At 42.2% G+C, this 21,057-nt stretch overlaps 1 protein-coding gene across 16 annotated transcripts in view; it reads right to left on the bottom strand.

The window, feature by feature from the left end:
* Positions 1-21,057, bottom strand: part of NRXN3 (neurexin 3) — a 1,711,975-nt gene that overhangs the window by 1,143,216 nt on the left and 547,702 nt on the right. For all 16 annotated transcript variants that reach the window (XM_060295131.1, XM_060295132.1, XM_060295124.1 and 13 more), the window contains 2 exons: positions 18,009-18,447; positions 6,887-7,270 (listed from right to left, as the gene is read on the bottom strand). In XM_060295131.1, coding sequence (XP_060151114.1) covers positions 6,887-7,270; positions 18,009-18,447 — 823 coding nt within the window. The remainder of the gene's footprint in view (positions 1-6,886; positions 7,271-18,008; positions 18,448-21,057) is intronic.

Here is a 21,057-nt window from a genome sequence, read left to right as displayed (position 1 = left end):
ACTCTGCTCAGTACTCTGTAATAACCTAAATGGGAAAAGAATTTGAAAAAGAATGGATACCTGTATGTGTACAACTGACTCACTTTGCTGTACACCTGAAACTAACATAACATTGTTAATCAACTATACTCCAATATAAAATAAAAATTTAAAAAGCACCAATGGATAAGAAAAACTGGGGACATGTTGGTTGATGTTGATGAATTATGTATTTCTTGGGGGCCCTCTTTCTCTAATACATGTATTTACCCTTGAAAGGGGGTAAACAATGGACCGAAAAAGAGACAGTCTTTTAATGATCTTAAGAAATCCAAGGCTCTACTCATTAATCCAGCAATTAAAACTTTTAAGTCATGGACCTGAAGTATTCCCAGCATATCAAGGTATTCGTATTTTTAGATGAATGAACCAAGAGACGTGACAACTTCATCGCAGTGCTGATATGACTAAACTGAGCCTCCTAACCCAGACAGTACTGCAGACTGCAAGAAACAAGGACTAGCATCCCTGCCCTGCCTTTCACTCACCTTCACCCCTCTACTCAGGATAAGGGACGCCACTGCCAAGCTGATGACATTTGAGAATCACAGAGTTTTATAACTGGATGGGCCCTGAGAGAGCATGAAACCCAATTGCCTCATTTTGTTTTTGCAGAACAGAGAGGCCAGAGGATCCCAGTAAGAATCTCAAGGTCACATATCTAAATAAAGGGCCTGGATGTTCCTAGGGGAATAAGAGCAGAGCCTCAATGGCACGGGAACAAGGGAAAGCAACATGCATTTTTATATTTGACCCTGGAAGCCAGGGTTTCTTTTGTTCCCACACCAGTGAGTCAGTCTGAGCAGACCCCAGTAGATCCAGAACTGGTTATAAAGTGGTATATCATGTTGGACATAATTTGCTTTCTAATTTTTATCTCATTCTTTCCTATGATATTCCTGGATCATTGCCCTTGGTAGATTGCATTACAATTTGCAGATTATTAGACTGTGAGCTCAAGAATTGAAACTATGGCTTCTACAAATTTGTATCCTCACAACTGAGCTCACCAAGCTTGGTACAGAGAAAAGGAATGGAAATGTGAATGTTGAAGTTAATTCCAAAGAAGTATCATAGCTTCATTTCCTGCAATTTGAGGGACCAAAAGCCACTGAAACTAAAGCTACTTAAGAATGTGTTGAATATTTAAACATTTTAATAATCTCACTTCAATACTCTGAGGAAGGCGCAAAATGAATTTGAGCTTTTCATAACATATGACATGCTACCTAGTTTTCCAAAGAAGAGATCGATGTAGGTTGACCTAGGATGATAGCAGTGGAGAGGGAGAGAAGTGGACAGATGCAGGATGGGTTTAGATAAGGAGACGACAGGAACTTGCTGAGACAGACTGAATGAGACGGGAGAAGAAAAATCGAGGAAAATGCCAAGGACAATGGTGATGCCATTTACTGAGATGGGAAAAACTAAAAGTAAAAAAAAAAAAGAAAAGAAAAAAAGTCTAAGGCAGGGAGGAGGCACTGAAGATTTCTATTTTTCAATGTTATGATTAAGATATCTATCAGCTATCCAAATGAAGACGTCAAGCAGACAACTGGATATAGAAATCTGGGGCTCCAGAGAGAGTTCGAGGCTAGAGAGACTGATTTGGGAGTCACTGACATATAGATAACCTTTGACACCATGGCAGTGGATGAGGGCACAAAGGGCAACGTGCAGACCAGGAGGAGACCCAGGACAGAGGACTGGGACCCTTCCTCCAACATTTAATAACCTCGTAGTATGTGTACAGCACAGTGCTGGAGACTGTGGGAAAACAAAAATACCTAATGCACTGTTTTTCCTTCAATGACCTTATAATCCAACCCCTTTCATATATAAGAGGAGGAAAGGCTACTCAATGTAATGGAAAGTACAGTGGATTAGGAGTCAGGATCCATGAATTTTAACCATTCTACAGCTGCTCCAAGTTAAAGTGAGATTAACTTTTCAGGGCTTCCAATTGCTCCCTTGCTGAAATAAGGATTAGGTACAGGTAACATCAACTGAATCTGCCAGACCTGCTACATCCTGATGTCTTGATTTCCATGTGGCATCCAAATGACACACTCTAGCCTCCTCTAAAGTCATTGTCTCACCCTCCCCAGCAGGATGTACTGCTGCCCCAGGAGCACACAGCAGCCATCAGAGGGGCTGGCTGAAAGCACAGTCCCCGAGCAGCTGCTGCCTGCAAGCCTTTCCTGCTGGAACAGGGTCATTTGAGAGAACTCATAATATCTGCATTCTTGGTTTTCAGCTGGTGTTTATGTCAGATAAATGGAATCCCGGGGACCAGTGAGAAGAGCAGATCTACCCTCTGTATCACATTTTCTTAGTTCTACAATTTAATATTCTCAAAGGCATCCAATATCCATGACCCCAGGAAATATTTTTGTTTAGCACACGCAAGTAGTCCATGTGGCTGGGCATCTATAACAGGACATGGCCTTACGGATCAGGGCACCCCAAGCTTCACCATGAAGGAACACTAAGAAAATGGTTCAGTAAGATTATATATTTACATATTAGGTGATCCTTCATATCTATTCTAGGTGACTGCCCACCTGGACAGAGCTGATCGTAGAAGAACAGACAGATGAACTAAACTGGGCCAATTGGGCTCTCTTTCTGGAAAATGTAAACTGTGAATGGAAAACTCCAGAACCCGTAGGTCAAGAGAGATGCATCACTTCAATCACAGTGCCTTGGGATCCCCAGAGTTGTTCTGCTTCCCTTTTCAAGATGTAATTGGTGAGATCGTTATTTGATCAATAACTCTCTAGGTAATCATGCAATATGTCTTCTTCCTTTACTCTGTTAGTCATTGTCAATTCTGTAGCTTGCAACCAAGGGAACCTTACCTAGTAATTATCAGTGTCCCCATTTTACAGATAAGGAAACTAAGACTTGGACAAAATAAAAAATTTGTTGTATATTACCTAGCTACTGACAGAACCAACTCAGGAACCAAGGTACATCTGACTAAAATTCACGCCATTAACCACTAGGCCATCCTGACTCTAAGTGCTATAGTGTAGTTTATTTTTGTCATAGGGATGAACCTGTGCTGAGTCCTATTTTATTTCTTGCTAAACAAATGATGGCATACATTCAGGAAAAGCCATCTAGGGAAGGGGGTAGAATCTGCAGTGGCCTCAAATTGAAGTTCGATAGTCCACAAATAAATTAAATCCATAGCCTTGCCTATTGACACTTGGTCCCCACTAAGCGTCACTTAGTGGGCTTAGGGTTAATGCTTCTAGAAAAAAATTAGAGAATGGTAAATTGAGTGAACTTGTTGATGGTGTTATGGTGCGTGGGGCAGCATTCCTTGACAAAGGGGATCATGCTCTTGCATAAAGAATGTTAATGCTCTTCCTTTACCACTCTTCAGAAGTGCCTATAATGGACACTGAGGGTCGGAGGTAAAGAGAGGCCATAGTTTTATTATTAATAGCAGACAAGAAAATCTAAGAAACCTCAGGTCCCCTTTTCCCAACCATCACTCACCCATGTAGGCATGGCCTCTCCCATCTGTCTGCCCTGCTATTCCCCTAAAAGATCAGGCATGACATCTACCAAACATTAGCACAGTTCCCACCTTTCCTTGTCCAGTAGGACTATACACCCCTTGATCAAAACCAGAAGCTGTGTCCGTTTTTTGGGGTTTTTTTTTTTGCATTGCCAGCATCTAATACAGTGCCTGGAACAAATTAGGGTTTCAATAAATGTCTGCTGCATGTATGAAAAATGAACAAAAGTCAAAACCATCTCCACTGACGAATCAGTTTCAATAAAGAAAAACAGTGTCATAGGGAAACAGTTTTCTTTGCCAGCAAAGTAGAGTCCTATCATTTTTACACTCCACTGATCCATTCTGAACATGGTGTCAGGAACAATACAGGGCCAGAAAACAATTAGCGGGGGAACAAAACAATCAGTTGAACCATCTGGGATTTGAGCGACATGTAGATTAAATGTCTTAAATTTGCCAGGCTCCTTCTCATTTGGCCACAATGGATGATTCTTGGCTGCACTGTACCAGGAATAATTGTCCCTCATATATCCCCAATCAGCTGCCTTTTAATGACTAGTCAGCAAGTGACAGCGTAAAAGGTGCAGTGACTTTCACTGTACTTGGCAAATCTTGGACCAACTCCCATTGATTTGCCCTTGGAACAGTTGATCTCAGGGACACCTTGCTCAGCGGTCTCCAGTCCCTGCTGCAGGCCCTTGAGTTGGAAAGATACCCAGGAGAAAGAAGTGACATGCCTGAAGGGACCTTTGGTTCTTACACTACCTTCCTAGACAGTGGATGATCCACAATTTCCTGGCTTATATCAAAATGGTCTCATGCATCCCAGAGGTCGAATGACTTTTCTATCTCCCCAAACCAGCAACCAGGATAGTCTACGCCAAAAAGAGATTTGGAAAGAGTTCAGGAGCTTGACAGACTGGCCAGCCAAATGAGACCCACTTCTGTGCCGGATGGCCGCCTCCCCATCTTAGTTCATGTTCTGGGGTGGCTGCTTTGAAAATTCAGTGAATCTGAATTTCACTTCTATGAGCCCCAAAAAAGCTCCTTTTCTTTTACTCCAATATCCTGTGTCCTCCTTCTGGTCCAGCTGTAGGGAAGGTTTGCAGTTCTCTTGAAATATACTTTAACTAGCAATATGGTTGATCTCACAAAAATGACTCCTTGAAAATTCTTGACTGGTTATCCAAGCATGTTCCGGGATCCCTCCTTATCACCAGACTTCTGATACCTGGACAATTCTGGCCACTGGTAGTCTTTAAGGGTGTGACCCTGCATGTCCCTCTCCTCAGGAAAGTCTTCACTAAATTTCCATGTCCCCCTAGTGGTCCAGCCCATGCTGTGGCCTTGTATCATTTTATTACTGCTTCTTATATCGATGTGTCAACTCCTCAGCTAAAGAAATGATAAGCTTCTGTAGACAGAAACTACCTCTACTACACACACAGTATCCTCAAAGCCCTAGAACTACGCCCTCAGCAAAACTTGATAACTATGCAAATTATCCTTTCATACAAAATAGAGACTGACAACTCATGGACAGCCAACCAGATTCGGTGTGGTTGGCATATAAAACAATTAACCAAGCTGCAATCTGGATGTGGCTTATAGACTAGGATCTCCTTGTCTTGATGTTGTCTCTTTGCTTACCTTTATCTCTGCCCTTTACCCAAACTGTAAATTCAGTGCAAGTGTAAGATCCTAAAGCGGTAGAGAGAAAGGGGCTTCCCCCAGCATCCTGGCCTGTTGTAAATGGTCAGCCCCCACTCTTTGTCCCCCAACTCTTCAGCTACCTCTCACACCCTTCCCCCCACCTCACTACACACTCCATTCTGTTATGGACTTTGTTTGGTTCCTCAACTGCGCCATGGTCTCCTTTGATTTTTTTTTTTTAGAGGAGATTTTTGTTTTTAAGTTTTTCTTTTCCTTGATGTGGACCATTTTTAAAGTCTTTATTGAATTTGTTACAATACTGCTTCTGTTGCTTATGTTTTGGTTTTTTGGCTGCGAGGCATGTGGGATCTTAGCTCCCCGACCAGGAATCGAACCTGCATCCCCTGCATTGGAAGGTGAAGTCTCAACCACTGATCGCCAGGGAAGTCCTGGTGTGCCATGGTCTCTTACCTCTTGGCATACGTTGCCCTCATGTAAAAGACACCCGGCTTCCTCCCACCTCGTTGCCAAGCTAACTCTTACTTATATTTCAAGTCTCAACCTGTATATTTCTTTCTTGAAGAAGCTTTCTATGAATCTCTACGGTATGTTGGGTCCCCTTGCAAAGGCCTCCCAAACTTCTCTGTGCTTTTCCTTTAATGATGTTGATGACAATAATTATGACTGTAACAATCATTAACATTTACTAAATGCTTTCCATAGTCCAGGAACCTACTGACTCACTTAATCCTCATTAATATCCTGTGAGGTAGGTACCTAATTATCTCCATTTTGCAAATGAGGAAATCAAGTCTCAAAGATATTATCTTGAGAAAGTTTGTATCACTCCATGAGGGCTACATCTCTCACCGAGTCTGGCCCCAGAATTCATGTTCTTAACCAACACATGACACTGCTTCTTATAAAACTCAACATGTCTGTGATTATTTAACAGCTAAGCATTCCGCTAGGCAGCAAGCTCCACAGAACAGGGCTGGGGCTATTTTGTTCAACAGTGTATTTCAAAAGCCTAATCCAAGAGCTAGCACGAAAGAAAGCATCAAAAAGCATGAGTTCCCTGGTGGCGCAGTGGTTGAGAGTCCGCCTGCCGATGCAGGGGACGTTGGTTCGTGCCCCGGTCCGGGAAGGTCCCACATGCCGCAGAGCGGCTGGGCCTGTGAGCCATGGCCGCTGAGCCTGCGCGTCCGGAGCCTGTGCTCCGCAACGGGAGAGGCCACAACAGAGAGAGGCCCGTGTATCGCAAAAAAAAAAAAAAAAAAAAAAAAAAGCATGAGTTAAATGAACAAAGGAAACAGCCAGTTGGTGAGCCCACCCAGAATCCCAAAAGAATTCACCTTCTCAAATAGATGTCTAACACTTAATCAAGAAAGTAGCATGATCACGGTAATATTTACTCTACAGTTTCCCTCTCTGCAGCCCAACCCTAGCCAAACAAATCCAAGCATCCAGAACTAGAAAGGGTATGATCTGGAAAGGAGTGAACCCTAGAAAATGCTTCTCCAGAAGAACGCAAGCACAGGGAGGTCCAAAGGGAGAGCCTGTAGTAGCAAAGGAAGTACAGGCAGGTGCAACCAGGGACACAGCTGCAGCACATCACCCCCACTCAGACGCAGCGTGCCACCACGAGGGCCTACTCACCCCTCTCGCAGGTTCGGCCCCAGTAGCCGGTGCCCGTGCAGTCGCAGATGAAGCGGTTCCAGCCATCTTTGCACACGGCGTTGTTCTTGCAGGGGTAGCTGTCACACTGCTTAGCGCTCATCCGTGAACAGGAGGACTTGACGCCTGCAGCATTCTGCATCTCCGCCAGCTGACGGATGTTTTTGCTGCGCCCGTCAATGAACAGGTCACGGATGCAGCCCACGTAGCCATAGTTGAGCATGGCGGTCCAGAGCTCAGTGGGGAGGATGAGGCCAGCACGGTGCTCCGGCAGCCCGCCCAGGTACATGTCCCCTTCCAGGTCCAAGATCTCGCTCTCCCCACTAGCGGTGAACGGCGTGCGCCTGCTGTTCACTGATATGGTACCTGGAATGGGAGGAAAGAAACAAAGTGAGCTAACAGCCCTCTTGGCATCACAGGTGAGGCTGCCAGTTGATGAACCAAACAAAAGGAGCCTAGCAGGTGAGATGGGAGATCACTGTTGCCTGGCCAGGAAGGAACAATGTAAGCAAGGGAACGAAATGCCGCAAAATGGTAAAAAGGACAATGTAGGCCATTTGGCTCCAATCCCTGCCAGCTAAGACAGCCTGGCCCAGAGGAATCTCCGTGGCCTAGCACCTAGTATGATTATCTTTTTTTCTACCTAAAAGTTTTGGCTGAGAGGTTGCACATCACACAGGTTGACAGCAGCACAGACGGTGCCTGTGTTTAAATCCCAGCCCCGCCACGTACTAGCTGGATAACCTTGAAGAAGTGACTTCTCCTTCCTAGTCCTCAATTTCCTCATCTGTAAAATGGGAAAAGAACTGTCCCCACCTCACAGGTTGGTGTGATAAGTAAATGAGCTCATTCATGTAAGGTGCTTCTTACTCTGTACCTGGGACACAGGCTGTAGGTCCTGCCTGAGTCTTCATCACTGGCTCACCATCACCCGAAGGATGGAACCTGCTCTTCTCTTTCTCTCTCCATGAGCTGCTACCCTCTGTGCTGGCCTTAGCCACCAGCCCGGCCAGGGCATATTTTTGACATTCATTGCCTTTGATAAATTTTAACTGGAACGTCTTTCTTTCTTTCTTTCTTTTCTTCTTGACTATAAATCAAATATTTTAGTTTTTTTTTTAATGTTTGTAACACGTTTATTGTGTTAGTTTCTGCTGTACAACAAAGTGAATCAGCTATATGTATACATATATCCCCATGTCCCCTCCCATCTTCCCTATCCCACCCCCTAAGTGGTCACAAAGCACAGAGCGGATCTCCCTGTGCTATGCAGCTGCTTCCCACTAGCTAGCTATTTTACATTTGGTAGTGTATATATGTCAGTGCTAATCTCTCATTTCGTCCCAGCTTACCCTTCCCCCTCCCCGTGTCCTCAAGTCCATTCTCTACGTCTGCATCTTTATTCCTGTCCTGCCCCTAGGTTCTTCAGAACCATTTCTTTTTTAGATTCCATATATATGTGTTAGCATACGGTATTTGCTTTTCTCTTTCTGACTTACTTCTCTCTGTATGACAGACTCTAGCTCCATCAACCTCACTACAAATAACTCAATTTTACTCCTTTTTATGGCTGAGTAATATTCCATTGTGTATATGGGTCACATCTTCTTTACCCATTCATCTGTCAAAGGACATTTAGGTTGCTTCCATGTCCTGGCTATTGTAAATAGTGCTGCAATGAACATTGTGGTACATGACTCTTTTTAAATTATGGTTTTCTCAGGGTATGTGCCCAACAGTGGGATTGCTGGGTCTTATGGTAGTTCTATTTGTAGTTTTTTAAGGAACCTCCATACTGTTCTCCATAGTGGCTGTATCAATTTACATTCCCACCAACAGTGCAAGACGGTTCCCTTTTCTCCACACCCTCTCCAGCATTTATCGTTTGTAGATTTTTTGATGATGGCCATTCTGACCGGTGTGAGGTGATACCTCACTATAGTTCTGATTTGCATTTCTCTAATGATTAGTGATGTCGAGCATCCTTTCATTTGTTTGTTGGCAATCTGTATATCTTCTTTGGAGAAATGTCTATTTAGATCTTCTGCCCATTTTGGGATTGGGTTGTTTGTTTTTTTGATATTGAGCTGCATGAGCTGCTTGTAAATTTTGGAGATTAATCCTTTGTCAGTTGCTTCATTTGCAAATATTTTCTCCCATTCTGAGGTCTGTCCTTTTGTCTTGTTTATGATTTCCTTTGCTGTGCAAAAGCTTTGAAGTTTCATTAGGTCCCATTTGTTTATTTTTGTTTTTATTTCCATTTCTCTAGGAGGTGGGTCAAAAAGGGTCTTGCTGTGATTTATATCAAAGAGTGTTCTGCCTATATTTTCCTCTAAGAGTTTGATAGTTTCTGGCCTTACATGTAGGTCTTTAATCCATTTTGAGTTTATTTTTGTATATGGTGTTAGGGAGTATTCTAATTTCATTCTTTTACATGTATCTGTGCAGTTTTCTCAGCACCACTTATTGAAGAGGTTGTTGTTTCTCCACTGTATATTCTTGCCACCTTTAACAAAGATAAGGTGACCACAGGTGCATGGGTTTATCTCTGGGCTTTCTATCCTGTTACATTGATCTGTATTTCTATTTTTGTGCCAGTACTGAACTGTCTTGATTACTATAGCTTTGTAGTTTAGTCTGAAGTCAGGGAGTCTGTTCCTCCAGCTCTGTTTTTCTTTCTCAAGATCACTTTGGCTATTCGGGGTCTTTTGTGTTTCCTTACAAATTGTGAAATTTTTTGTTTTAGTTCTGTGAAAAATGCCATTGGTGGTCTGATAGGGATTGCATTGAAACTGTACATTGCTTTGGGTAGTATAGTCACTTTCACAATGTTGATTCTTCCAATCCAAGAACATGGTATATCTCTCCATCTGTTTGTGTCATCTTTAATTTCTTTCACAGTGTCTTATAGTCTTCTGAGTACAGGTCTTTTGTCTCCTTAGGTAGGTTTATTCCTAGGTATTTTTGTTGTTGTTGTTGCAGTGGTAAATGGGAGTGTTTCTTTAATTTCTCTTTCAGGTTTTTCATCATTAGTGTATAGGAACGCAAGAGATTCCTGTGCATTAATTTTTGTATCCTGCTACTTTACCAAATTCATTGATTAGCTCTAGTAGTTTTCTGGTGGCATCTTTAGGATTCTTTATGTATATAGTATCATGTCATCTGCAAAAAGTGACAGTTTTACTTCTTCTTTTCCCATTTTGATTCCTTTTATTTCTTTTTCTTCTCTGATTGCTGTGGCTAAAACTTCCAAAAATATGTTGAATAATAGTGGTGAGAGTGGGTGACCTTGTCTTGTTCCTGATCTTAGAGGAAACAGTTTCAGTTTTTTACCATTGAGAATGATATTGGCTGTGCGTCTGTCATATATGGCCTTTATTATGTTGAGGTAGGTTCCCTCTATGCCTGCGTTCTGAGAGTTTTGATCATAAATGGCTGTTGAATTTTGTCGAAAGATTTTTCTGCATCTACTGAGATTATCATATGGTTTTTATCCTTCAGTTTGATAATGAGATTGATTTGTGTATATTGAAGAATGCTTGCATTCTTGGGATAAAACCCACTTGATCATGGTGTATGAACCTTTTAATGTGCTGTTGGATTCTGTCTGCTAGTATTTTGTTGACAATTTTTGCATCTATGTTCATCAGTGATATTGGCCTGTAGTTTTCTTTCTTTGTGACATCTCTGTTTTTGGTATCAGGGTGATGGTGGCCTCATAGAATGAGTTTGGGAGTGTTCCTCCCTCTGCTATATTTTGGAAGAGTTTGAGAAGGATAGCTGTGAGCTCTTCTCTAAATGTTTGATAGAATTCGCCTGTGAAGCCATCTGGTCCTGGGTTTTCGTTTGTTGGAAGATTTATTTTATTTATTTTTTTTTTGTGGTACATGGGCCTCTCACTGTTGTGGCCTCTCCCGTTGCGCAGCACAGGCTCCGGACGCGCAGGCTCAGTGGCCATGGCTCATGGGCCCAGCAGCTCCGCGGCACGTGGGATCCTCCCGGACCGGGGCACGAACCCACATCCCCTGCATCGGCAGGCAGACTCTCAACCACTGGGCCACCAGGGAAGCCCTGTTGGAAGAGTTTTAATCACAATTTCAATTTCACTGCTTGTGATTGGTCTGTTTATATATTCTATTTTTTCCTGGTTCAGTCGCAGAAGGCTGTGCTTTTCTAAGAATTTGTCCATTTCTTCCAGGTTGTCCATTTTATTGGCATCTATTTGCTTATAGTAATCTCTCATGATGCTTTCTGCAGTGTCAGTTGTTACTTCTCCTTTTTAATTTCTAATTCTGCTGAGTCTTCTCCCTTTTTTTCCTGATGAGTCTGGCTAATGGTTTGTCAATTTTGTTTATCTTCTCAAAGAACCAGCTTTTAGTTTTATTGATCTTTGCTATTGTTTCCTTCATTTCCTTTTCACTTATTTCTGATCTGATCTCTATGATTTCTTTCCTTCTGCTAACTTTAGGGTTTTTTGTTCTTCTTTCTCTAATTGTTTTAGGTGTAAGGTTAGGTTGTTTATTTAAGATGTTTCTTGTTTCTTGAGGTAGGATTGTATTGCTATAAACTTCCCTCTTAGAACTGCTTTTGCTGCATCCCATAGGTTTTGGGTTGCCATGTTTTCATTGTCATTTGTTTCTATGTATTTTTTGATTTCCTGTTTGATTTCTTCAGTTATCTCTTGGTTATTTAGTAGCGTATTGCTTAGCCCCCATGTGTTTTTATTTTTTACAGTTTTCTTTTCCTGTAATTGATATCTAGTCTTATAGCATTATGCTCAGAAAAGATACTTGATATGATTTCAATTTTCTTAAATTTACCAATGCTTGATTTGTGACCCCAAGATACGATCTAACCTGGAGAATGTTCCATGAGCACTTTAGAAGAAAATGTATTCTGTTGTTTTTGGAAGGACTGTCCTATGAATATCAATTAAGTCCATCTTGTTTAATGTGTACTTTAAAGTTTGTGTTTCCCTATTTATTTTCATTTTGGATGTTCTGCCCATTGGTGAAACTGGGGTGTTAAAGTCCCCTACTATGATTGTGTTACTGTCGATTTCCCCTTTTATGGCTCTTAGCATTTGCCTTGTGTAGTGAGGTGCTCCTGTGCTGGGCGCATAAATATTTACAACTGTTATATCTTCTTCTTGAATTGATCCCTTAATCATTATGGAGCGTCCTTCTTTGTCTCATGTAATAGTCTTTATTTTAAAGTCTATTTTGTCTGATATGAGAATTGCTACTCCAGCTTTCTTCTGATTTCCATTTGCATGGAATATCTTTTTCCATCCCCTCACTTTCAGTCTGTGTGTGTCCCTAGGTCTGAAGTGCATCTCTTGTAGACAGAATATATGTGGGTCTTGTTTTTGTATCCATTCAGCCAGTCTGTGCCTTTTGGTTGGAGCATTTAATCCATTTACATTTAAGGTAATTATTGATATGTATGTTCCTGTTAGCATTTTCTTAACTGTTTTGGGTTTGTTATTGTAGGTCTTTTCCTTCTTTTGTGTTTCTTGCCTAGAGAAGTTCCTTTAGCATTTGTTGTAAAGCTGGTTTGGTGGTGCTGAATTTTCTTAGCTTTTGCTTGTCTGTAAAGGTTTTCATTTCTCTGTGAAATCTGAATGAGATCCTTGCTATGCAGAGTAATCTTGGTTGTAGGTTTTTCTCCTTCATCACTTTAAATATGTCCTGCCACTCCCTTCTGGCTTGCAGATTTTCTGCTGAAAGATCAGCTGTTAACCTCATGGGGATTCCCTTGTATGTTATTTGTTGTTTTTCCCTTGCTGCTTTTAATATTTTTTGTTTGTATTTAATTTTTGATAGTTTGATTAATATGTGTCTTGGCGTGTTTCTTCTTGGATTTATCCTGTATGGGACTCTTTGTGCTTCCTGGACTTGATTGACTATTTCCTTTCCCATGTTAGGGAAGTTTTCAACTATAATCTCTTCAGATATTTTCCCAGTGCCTTTCTTTTTCTCTTCTTCTTCTTGGACCCCTATAATTCGAGTGTTGGTGCGTTTAATGTTGTCCCAGAGGTCTCTGGACTGTCCTCAATTCTTTTCATTCTTTTTTCTTTATTCTGCTGTGGCAGTTATTTCCACTATTTTATCTTCCAGGTCACTTATCCACTTTCTGCCTCAGTTCTTCTGCTATTGATTCCTTCTAGAGATTTTAAAATTTCATTTATTGTGTTGTTCATCATTGTTTGTTTGCTCTTTAGTTCTAGGTTCTTGTTAAACACTTCTTGTATTTTCTCCATTCTATTTCCAAGATTTTGGATTATCTTTACTATCATTACTCTGAATTCTTTTTCAGGTAGACTGCCATTTCCTCTTCATTTGTTTGGTCTGGTGGGTTTTTACTTTGCTCCTTCATCTGCTGCATATTTCTCTGTCTTCTCATCTTGTTTAACTTAGTGTGTTTGGGGGTCTCCTTTTCACAGGCTGCAGGTTCGTACTTCCCGTTGTTTTTGGTGTCTGCCCCCAGTGGGGGAAGTTGGTTCAGTGGCTTATGTAGGCTTCTTGGGGGAGGGGACTGGTGCCTCTGTTCTGGGGGTGGGTCTGGAACTTGTCTTTCTGGTGGACAGGGCCACATATGGTGGTATGTTTTGGGGTGCCTGTGAACTTAGTATGCCTTTAGGCAACCTGTCTGCTAATGGGTGGGGTTGTGTTCCTGTCTTGCTAGTTGTTTGGCATGGGGCGTCCAGCACTGGAGCTTGCTAGCAGTTGAGTCGAGCTGGGCCTTAGTGTTGAGATGGAGATCTCTGGGAGAGCTCTCGCCGATTGATATTACGTGGGGCCCGGAGGTCTCTGGTGGACCAATGTCCTGAACTCACCCTCCCACCTCAGAGGCTCAGGCCTTACACCAGGCTGGAGCACCAAGACCCTGTCAGCTACAAGGCTCAGAAGAAAAGGGAGAAGAAGAAAAGAAAGAAAAAAAAATAATAAATTTTTAAAAATTATTAAAATAAAAACGTAATAATAAAAACAAAGGGAATAAAAGGAAAGAAGAAGAGAGCAACCAAATGAATAAACAAATCCACCAATGATAACAAGCATTAAAAACTATATTAAGATAAACATAAAAATCAGTAACAAATCAGTCACAGACAGTAAACCCCAAGTCTACAGCTGCTCCCAAAGTCCACCTCCTCAATTTTGGGATGATTCGTTGTCTATTCAGATATTCCACAGATGCAGGGTACATCAAGTTGATTGTGGATATTTAATCCGCTGCTCCTGAGGCTGCACAGAGAAATTTCCCTTTCTCTTGTTTGCACAGCTCCTGGGGTTCAGCTTTGGTTGTGGCCCCACCTCTGTGTGTAGATCGCCCTCAGGCATCTCTTCCTGCCCGGACAGGAGGGGGTTAAAGCAGAGGCTGATTAGGGGGCTCTGGCTCACTCAGGCCCGGGGGAGGGAGGGGTACGGTTGTTATACTTGGAATGTGGGGCGAGCCTGCAGTGGCAGAGGCCAGTGTGACATTGCAACAGCCTGAGGCGCGCTGTGTGTTCTCCTGGGGAAGTTGTCCCTGAATCACAGGGCCCTGGCAGTGGCATGTTGTACAGCCTCCTGGGAGGTGTGGATAGTGACCTGTGCTTGCACACAGGCTCCTTGATGGCTACAGCAGCAGCGTTAGCGTTTCATGCCTGTCTCTGGTGTCTGCGCTGATAGCCACGGCTCGCACCCATCTCTGGAGCTTGTTTAGGTGGTGGTCTGCCTTCTTTTCGGAAGTCTGAGGTCTTCTACCAGCATTCAGTAGGTGTTCTGTAGGAGTTGTTCCACATGTAGATGTACTTCTGATGTATCTGTGGGGAGGAAGGTGATCTCCAAGTCCTACTCCTCCATCATCTTCGGAACATGTTTCTTTATGTACTCATGTAACAAACATGTATTGAACACCTTTTCTGTCTCTAGTATAGTTCTAGACATATACATGAACTTGACAGGCGTGCCTGCTTTCATGGAGCTGATGTTCCACAGCAGAGGAACAGAAAATAAACAAATCACCCAATGAACAGAAATTGGAAAATGGCAAGTGGGAGGAAGAGAGTAAAATGGGTGCTACAGCAGCCCACAAGTTCAACTTTAAAGTGTACGGTCGATAAAGGCTTCTCTAACCAGGTGAGAGGTAAGTTGAAACCAGGATGTTGAGAAGGATCTAACCATGCCAAGTCCCAGGGGGAGAATGTGCCCGGCACAGGGAATGGCACCTACAAAGGCCCTGGGACAGGCGGGAGTGTGGCTAGAGTACAGGAGGCCAGAGGAAGTCAAGAAGAGATGAGATCAGAGCTAGACCAGGCACAAGAAATCACAGAAGATGTAACCCTGAAGCCTGACCTGGGAACTTGGGAACAGGGATTCTAGTCTTTCTAACCCTGTACCAGTCACTGAACCCCTCGATTTCCTCAACAGCTCAATTTCCTAAACTGTTAAATCAGAGTGATATCTAAACTTCATGCCAGAAATTTTAGAAATTTAGTATTCTTAAAGTGCTTTATTGTACCAAGATAACTGGGCCATCCATCAGCCAGCTTTCACTTATCTGAGTCTCAATTCCCTCAGCTATGACAGGGGAAAGCCTGAAGGGCCTAGAAGATCAAATGAGATCAAGAAAGTGAAGTACACTCTAAATCACAAAGTCAACCCAGGGGTAGAAGAGCAGAAAGAGTATGAGGGGTCTCTGGAGGATTCAGCTAGGCGTGCTTCCCCCTACTCTTCCCTGGAAGTTTTCTCCTGGAGAAATCTGCTTTGCCTTTTTGCTTTTTAATCTTTTAAAAACCTACATAACAATAAAAATGTCCCAGCCACCATTTTTAGTACTTTCTGTGCTTTTCTGGACTCAATCCTCAAAACAATCCTGTGAGGTAGGCATTCGTATTTCCCCTATTTCACAAATGAGGAAGTTGAGGCTTGGGTACTTTTCTTCTCTCTTGCAGTTTGCTTTCTTTACCTACCACATGTCCACAGAGTTAATCTGATCACCAACTAACAGGGAGGAGCATCTATTGCCAAGTAAGAACAGTACCCGAACGGATTTAAATAGTGGACCCTTAAATACATCCTGAGGAAAATTCATCCTCAGAGTGTGGGACCACAACTGTTTTGAGAATCAGTCCCTCAGCTGGGGAATGAAGATGAAAGTTTCCTGAGATCACCTCTCAGTCATATCCTTCAGGATGAGCAGGGAAGGAGGTACCACAATTAGATACACTTGTGTTTTTATAACTAGTCATTTTAATACAGGTCTGTAAGAACATACCAGAAAATACCCTCATGAAGAAATGAAGTTTAGTATATCATGTTAAAATTGTGTTATGCTGCTTTTACGTGACGACTTGTTTACTCAGTAAATTTTTATAGGCTTTGATCAAATGTATCAGTATTTCAAAGTATTAGCCAATGCCGTAGCACCCAGGTATAAAATTTAAGGCTTCTGTAATCCAAACTTATTTGTCAAAAAATGCGTCTACTGATGGTTCTAACAAAACGAAACAACTGCCCTACTTGAAAAAGCAATTCGTGTTGAGAATATCAGAAACAGACATGTGGCGATTTTACATGTTCTAGCCTGCCTATGACACAGATAGGTGACATTTCAGCTGTGCCAAGGTCTAGGTTAGTCAATCATGAAACCCATCAACCATGTCCGAACTCCAGAGACCCAAAACGCATTGTCTTAAAAACCAACAGGAGTGTGTCCCTTATAATTCTGAGACAGCTTTCTAGCTCTCTGCCCCTGCTGACATTTTTTAATGGATAAACTTCAAAAAATTTGGCCTCAGAAATGATTTTTTGTGTATTTTTCTCTTAAAAAAAGAACAAAATGTTCATTCTTGCCCAACAAGCACATTTAATTTGAAGCCTCTTGATTCTGATCAAATTTCAGGCAATTGATAAGGCATCCTGCTGGGCAATAAACCATCCAGGTCTGCAATCTGCCACCTGTCTGCCCTCTGCACAGAACCCAACCAGCTGCTTACCTAAGGGCAACACTGCTTATCTCCGCCACCCCTCTAGCTCTGGAATTACGCAGAAAAGCCATCCCCGCAAGCTCAGCCATTAGTGGCTACAGCCTTTTAGGGGAACCTATTGCTTTCTATTGTTGGCCAAATGCAAAAATGCCTAAAAGGAAGACATTTTTGTGTTTACCAGGAGAGTAAATCCTTAAAAATATGAAAATATAGCCAAGACCCTTATTGAGTACAATACTACCTAAATGGAGAATCAGGAAATAAGTGTGAAATTCAAATGCTCTAATTACTTCTCTGGGTGAAATGCCCTTTCTGATGCACAGAATGTGACCTTCACTGCCACATGTCCACAGAAAGTGAGGCAGACTGTTCAGGCATTCAAAAGCCTCAGACTCTCTATTTGTGTTTCCTTCCTCTGCCCCGCTTTGTTACTATTCCAGAGTGGCTATGTACTGCCTGGGGCTAGCTTGCTTGGTCTGCAGCTGCGGAAACAAACAAAGCCGTTTAAACCCAATGTAAAAGGTTATGAAGAGGAAGGGAAAGTTAGTAAGGTCTGAGCAAAGAGTGAAATACAGGCTTTCACACCAAAGGAAGGCTTTAAATTGAACATGACTTTAGGAAAAATCAATTTGCCTTTTCCTTTCTTGTCATAATTTTTCCCTGCAATATGACTCTTGCCAGTTACTGAAGGGTGTTTCACTGCATAAACTCTTGCACAGTGCAGCTTATCCTACAGAGTAATCACATAATGCAGCATCTGTGATGTCACAATTGGTTTCCATGGTGATGGAAAAAGGAGAATAAAGAGGGAAAAAACCCATCACACGAGTGACATGACAGTCACTTTGGTAGCAGTGGAAATGCTGCTTGTAAAAACATCCTTAGCCCCAGGGTCTTGGAGGTATCACTGAGACCACTGTGCAGTGAGTGACAGGGGAGATGAGGAGAATGTCAGCCATCGATGAGACAGGTGTCTGGTTCAGAAACATAATCTTACACAATCATATAACAAGCATTAAGGAGAACAGCAAAAGAATCAACAAGCAAACAAGTCACAAAAACTAAAATAAAATAATATAAGGAAGCAGAAGCTTTCCCCTAGTCTCAGTCACACACCTTGCTTCTTCCTACCTGATCTGCCATCTCGCTGAATGTCCACATGGTACCATTCCCCATCGTTGGCTTTCTTCTGAGTGGCTTTCACTTTAATGGTGCCTGAGCCCATGTCAAGCAGTAGGTACAGGTTGCCATCGAGGAGTTCCACGGCAAAGAAGTCCACCTTGGTGTTCTTCTGGCTCCGAGCATCCTTCCTCTCTTGGGGCTTGCCGTGAGTGAAGAGGATCAGGCCGTTGGGCTCAGTGGTGCGAAAGTCAAAGGAGATAGAGCCCATGCGTTTGGTGTTCCATTTGGGCAAGCTGATGTAAGCCTCCGGGGTCTCAAAGTTGATGGGGTCCAGTGTGGCCACATTCTCACATTTGAATACAACCTCACCGTAGATTTTCATCTTGGTGTCCCCAATTCTGGCCAAGCGAGACAGCTCCAGACGGATGTCATTATTCTTATAAACAACCTGTCAAAAGCCAGACAAGTGCTACATGAATCAATCTTGCAAACAGTAACCATCCATCGCTCACTGGGCACCCAGGGAAAAGGCCCAAAATGAAGCTTCAGGACACAACAGTCTGAAACAATGAGAAACATGAGATACAGCACTTGAAAAAGCATCTGCACAGACCTCTGAGGTGCCCACAAGCCCTGAATAAGCCCCTATATTTCCATTATATTCCTTTCGTCTGATTCCTTCTGGCCAATTTTTTGCATTGTCAGAAAGTTAAACAATATAAGCTTGCAAGTAGAAATCAAAAGAGACTGAGTTGCACAGACACAAATACTTACCTACAGAGATATTTACTGAAATGTCCTCAGTAAAAGACCAGAAACAACCTAAATGACCAGCAGTAACAGACTGGCCCATCTTTAAAATGGAACATTATGCAGCCCTAATAAACAAGGTAGCGCTCCCAGTTTTGACATAGATACTCTGAGTAACATTAAGTGAAATTAGTAAGGAACAGGACAGTGTGCATTATGCTATCATTGTGCAAAGAGTGTGTGTGTTGGGAAGTGTGTGTTACATGTATTTATGCTTGTAAATGCATAAAACATTTTTGGAAGGAAAGACAAGAAGCTATAAAATTGTCACTGGGGAGAGGATTTGTGGGATTAATATTCAGGAGTGGAGGGAGACCTACTTTTCACTCTACCCTGTTGTATTGTTTTTCTTTTTAAAGAAGATTATTGAGTGTTAAGCGCTGGTGGAGAAGGAGATCTATATTTTTTTTGCACAATTGCACATGTCCTCTATATACACACAGTGAGAGAATGAAACACCCTAAAACATTTTTTAAAAACCTATTATGACTTTCTAAACCCGGTATAATCCATATAAAAGCAGGGATTAAACTTGTTCCCCAAGATCAGAATTTCTAAAAGGTTTTACTGTTAGTAGAACTGAATTTTGATGCAGTATCCTTGGATAGGTCTTGGTCCTCTGATCTCCATGCAATGTCACATCCATACTATAATAATAAACAAGCAAAAACAGAAGGCAAAGGGGCTAGCATTTGAGTATGGGTTGTACAAACCATGTTGCTACGTCCTTCACATTGTCTTATTCAAATTCTAGATGAGGACCCCCATTTAGGTTCAAATCCCACATCCACTACTTCTAAGCTGTGTGAACTTCAAAGTTATTTAACTTACTTGGGTCTGCTTCCTCCTCTGAAAATGCGAATATAGGAGTAGACTATTTCTTAAGTATGAAATGAGTTAATACACGCAAAGCACTTAGAAGTGGCACATGGTATGGGCATAAAAATCTCAGCTATTTGGGGGTGGCTGTCGTGGCTGTTAACTCATTTTATCCCTTCCACAGAGAAGGTTGTCTTATCCTCTCCTTTTTTAATAAAGTAACAAGACTTAAGTGCTAAAGTCTTACAATCCATCTCAGTGATAAAAAGTTAATTGGATGAGTCATTCCAGTATATACTATTTAATCCCTAACATCCAGCTGTAGAACTGCTTCCCTTCTCTCCAACACCAGGAGAGAAGCAAGCAGAGATATCTGCCTTTTAATATCTAACTAACAACAAAGAATTGAAAATGTCTCACCTACTAGATGACCTTCACCATGGGTGTAACCACAGTCAATAACACTGAAAATAATAACAATGCTAATATTTACTGAGCACCTACTACCAGGCACTGTGCTAAGGATCTGAAGCCTAGCATCCCATTAGATCCTGACAACACCCGTTTGAGATACCTACCATCATTCCCCCATTTTACAGATGCAGAAACAGACATGGAGAGTAGTTAAGGAACCAGCCCATGGTCACATGGCCAGTAACTGGCAGAGCAGGACTTGAACCCAGGAGTTAGGCTCCGGAGTCCACGTGCTTTACCACTTGTGGACACTCAGAACAACAACAGTTACTACCAGCACCCGTGAAGCTCATCTTTAATAATACATAGAAAATCATGCATATTCATCTTCCCAATTCAAAAGCTAAATTTCTCATCTTAGCTCTACTGGACTGACCGTGTGCAAAGGGGAAAAATTGCAAGAGCCTTAGGCAAACACTCAAGTGACTAAACGAGAAAACAAACGATAAACGTTTAATGACCGACAGCTTCTCCCTTCTAACTCCCACTCCCCAACATGTGAGATCTCTCTGCCATAACCAAACTTCAACTTTCTCTGAATCTGGGTTAAATGCCTACGACCAGAGCTCTTGTAAAGGTTAATTATTAATGTACAACAATAGCTCATCCCAAAGGGACAGACTAAGGCTTGGCTTCGTTGAACTATAAGTGAAGAAAGAGCTCAAACATCCCTACAGGAGGCAGAAGGATAAAAAGAAAAAGGCCTTTTAAAAGGATGCAGCGTCCTATGAGGAGGAACTCTTCCGTGAAATGGGTATATGACCAAGACTGGGACACACAGTGAATAACTACAATGCAGATTTCTGGAGAGACAGACAAGAGAATCCGGGCCAGAAACTGCCAAAGACTTCTCTCAGAAGCTATTTGAAAATGAGCTCTCTATCTACTCCACGGCCCTGAAATTACTTGTCTATTTATACGCAGTTTCCACACCTTTCCCACTGACGGCTGGGTA

The sequence above is a fragment of the Globicephala melas genome, chromosome 2 (assembly GCF_963455315.2).
Source record: "Globicephala melas chromosome 2, mGloMel1.2, whole genome shotgun sequence".
NCBI lineage: Eukaryota > Metazoa > Chordata > Mammalia > Artiodactyla > Delphinidae > Globicephala > Globicephala melas.
This window is presented reverse-complemented; position numbering and strand designations above follow the sequence as displayed.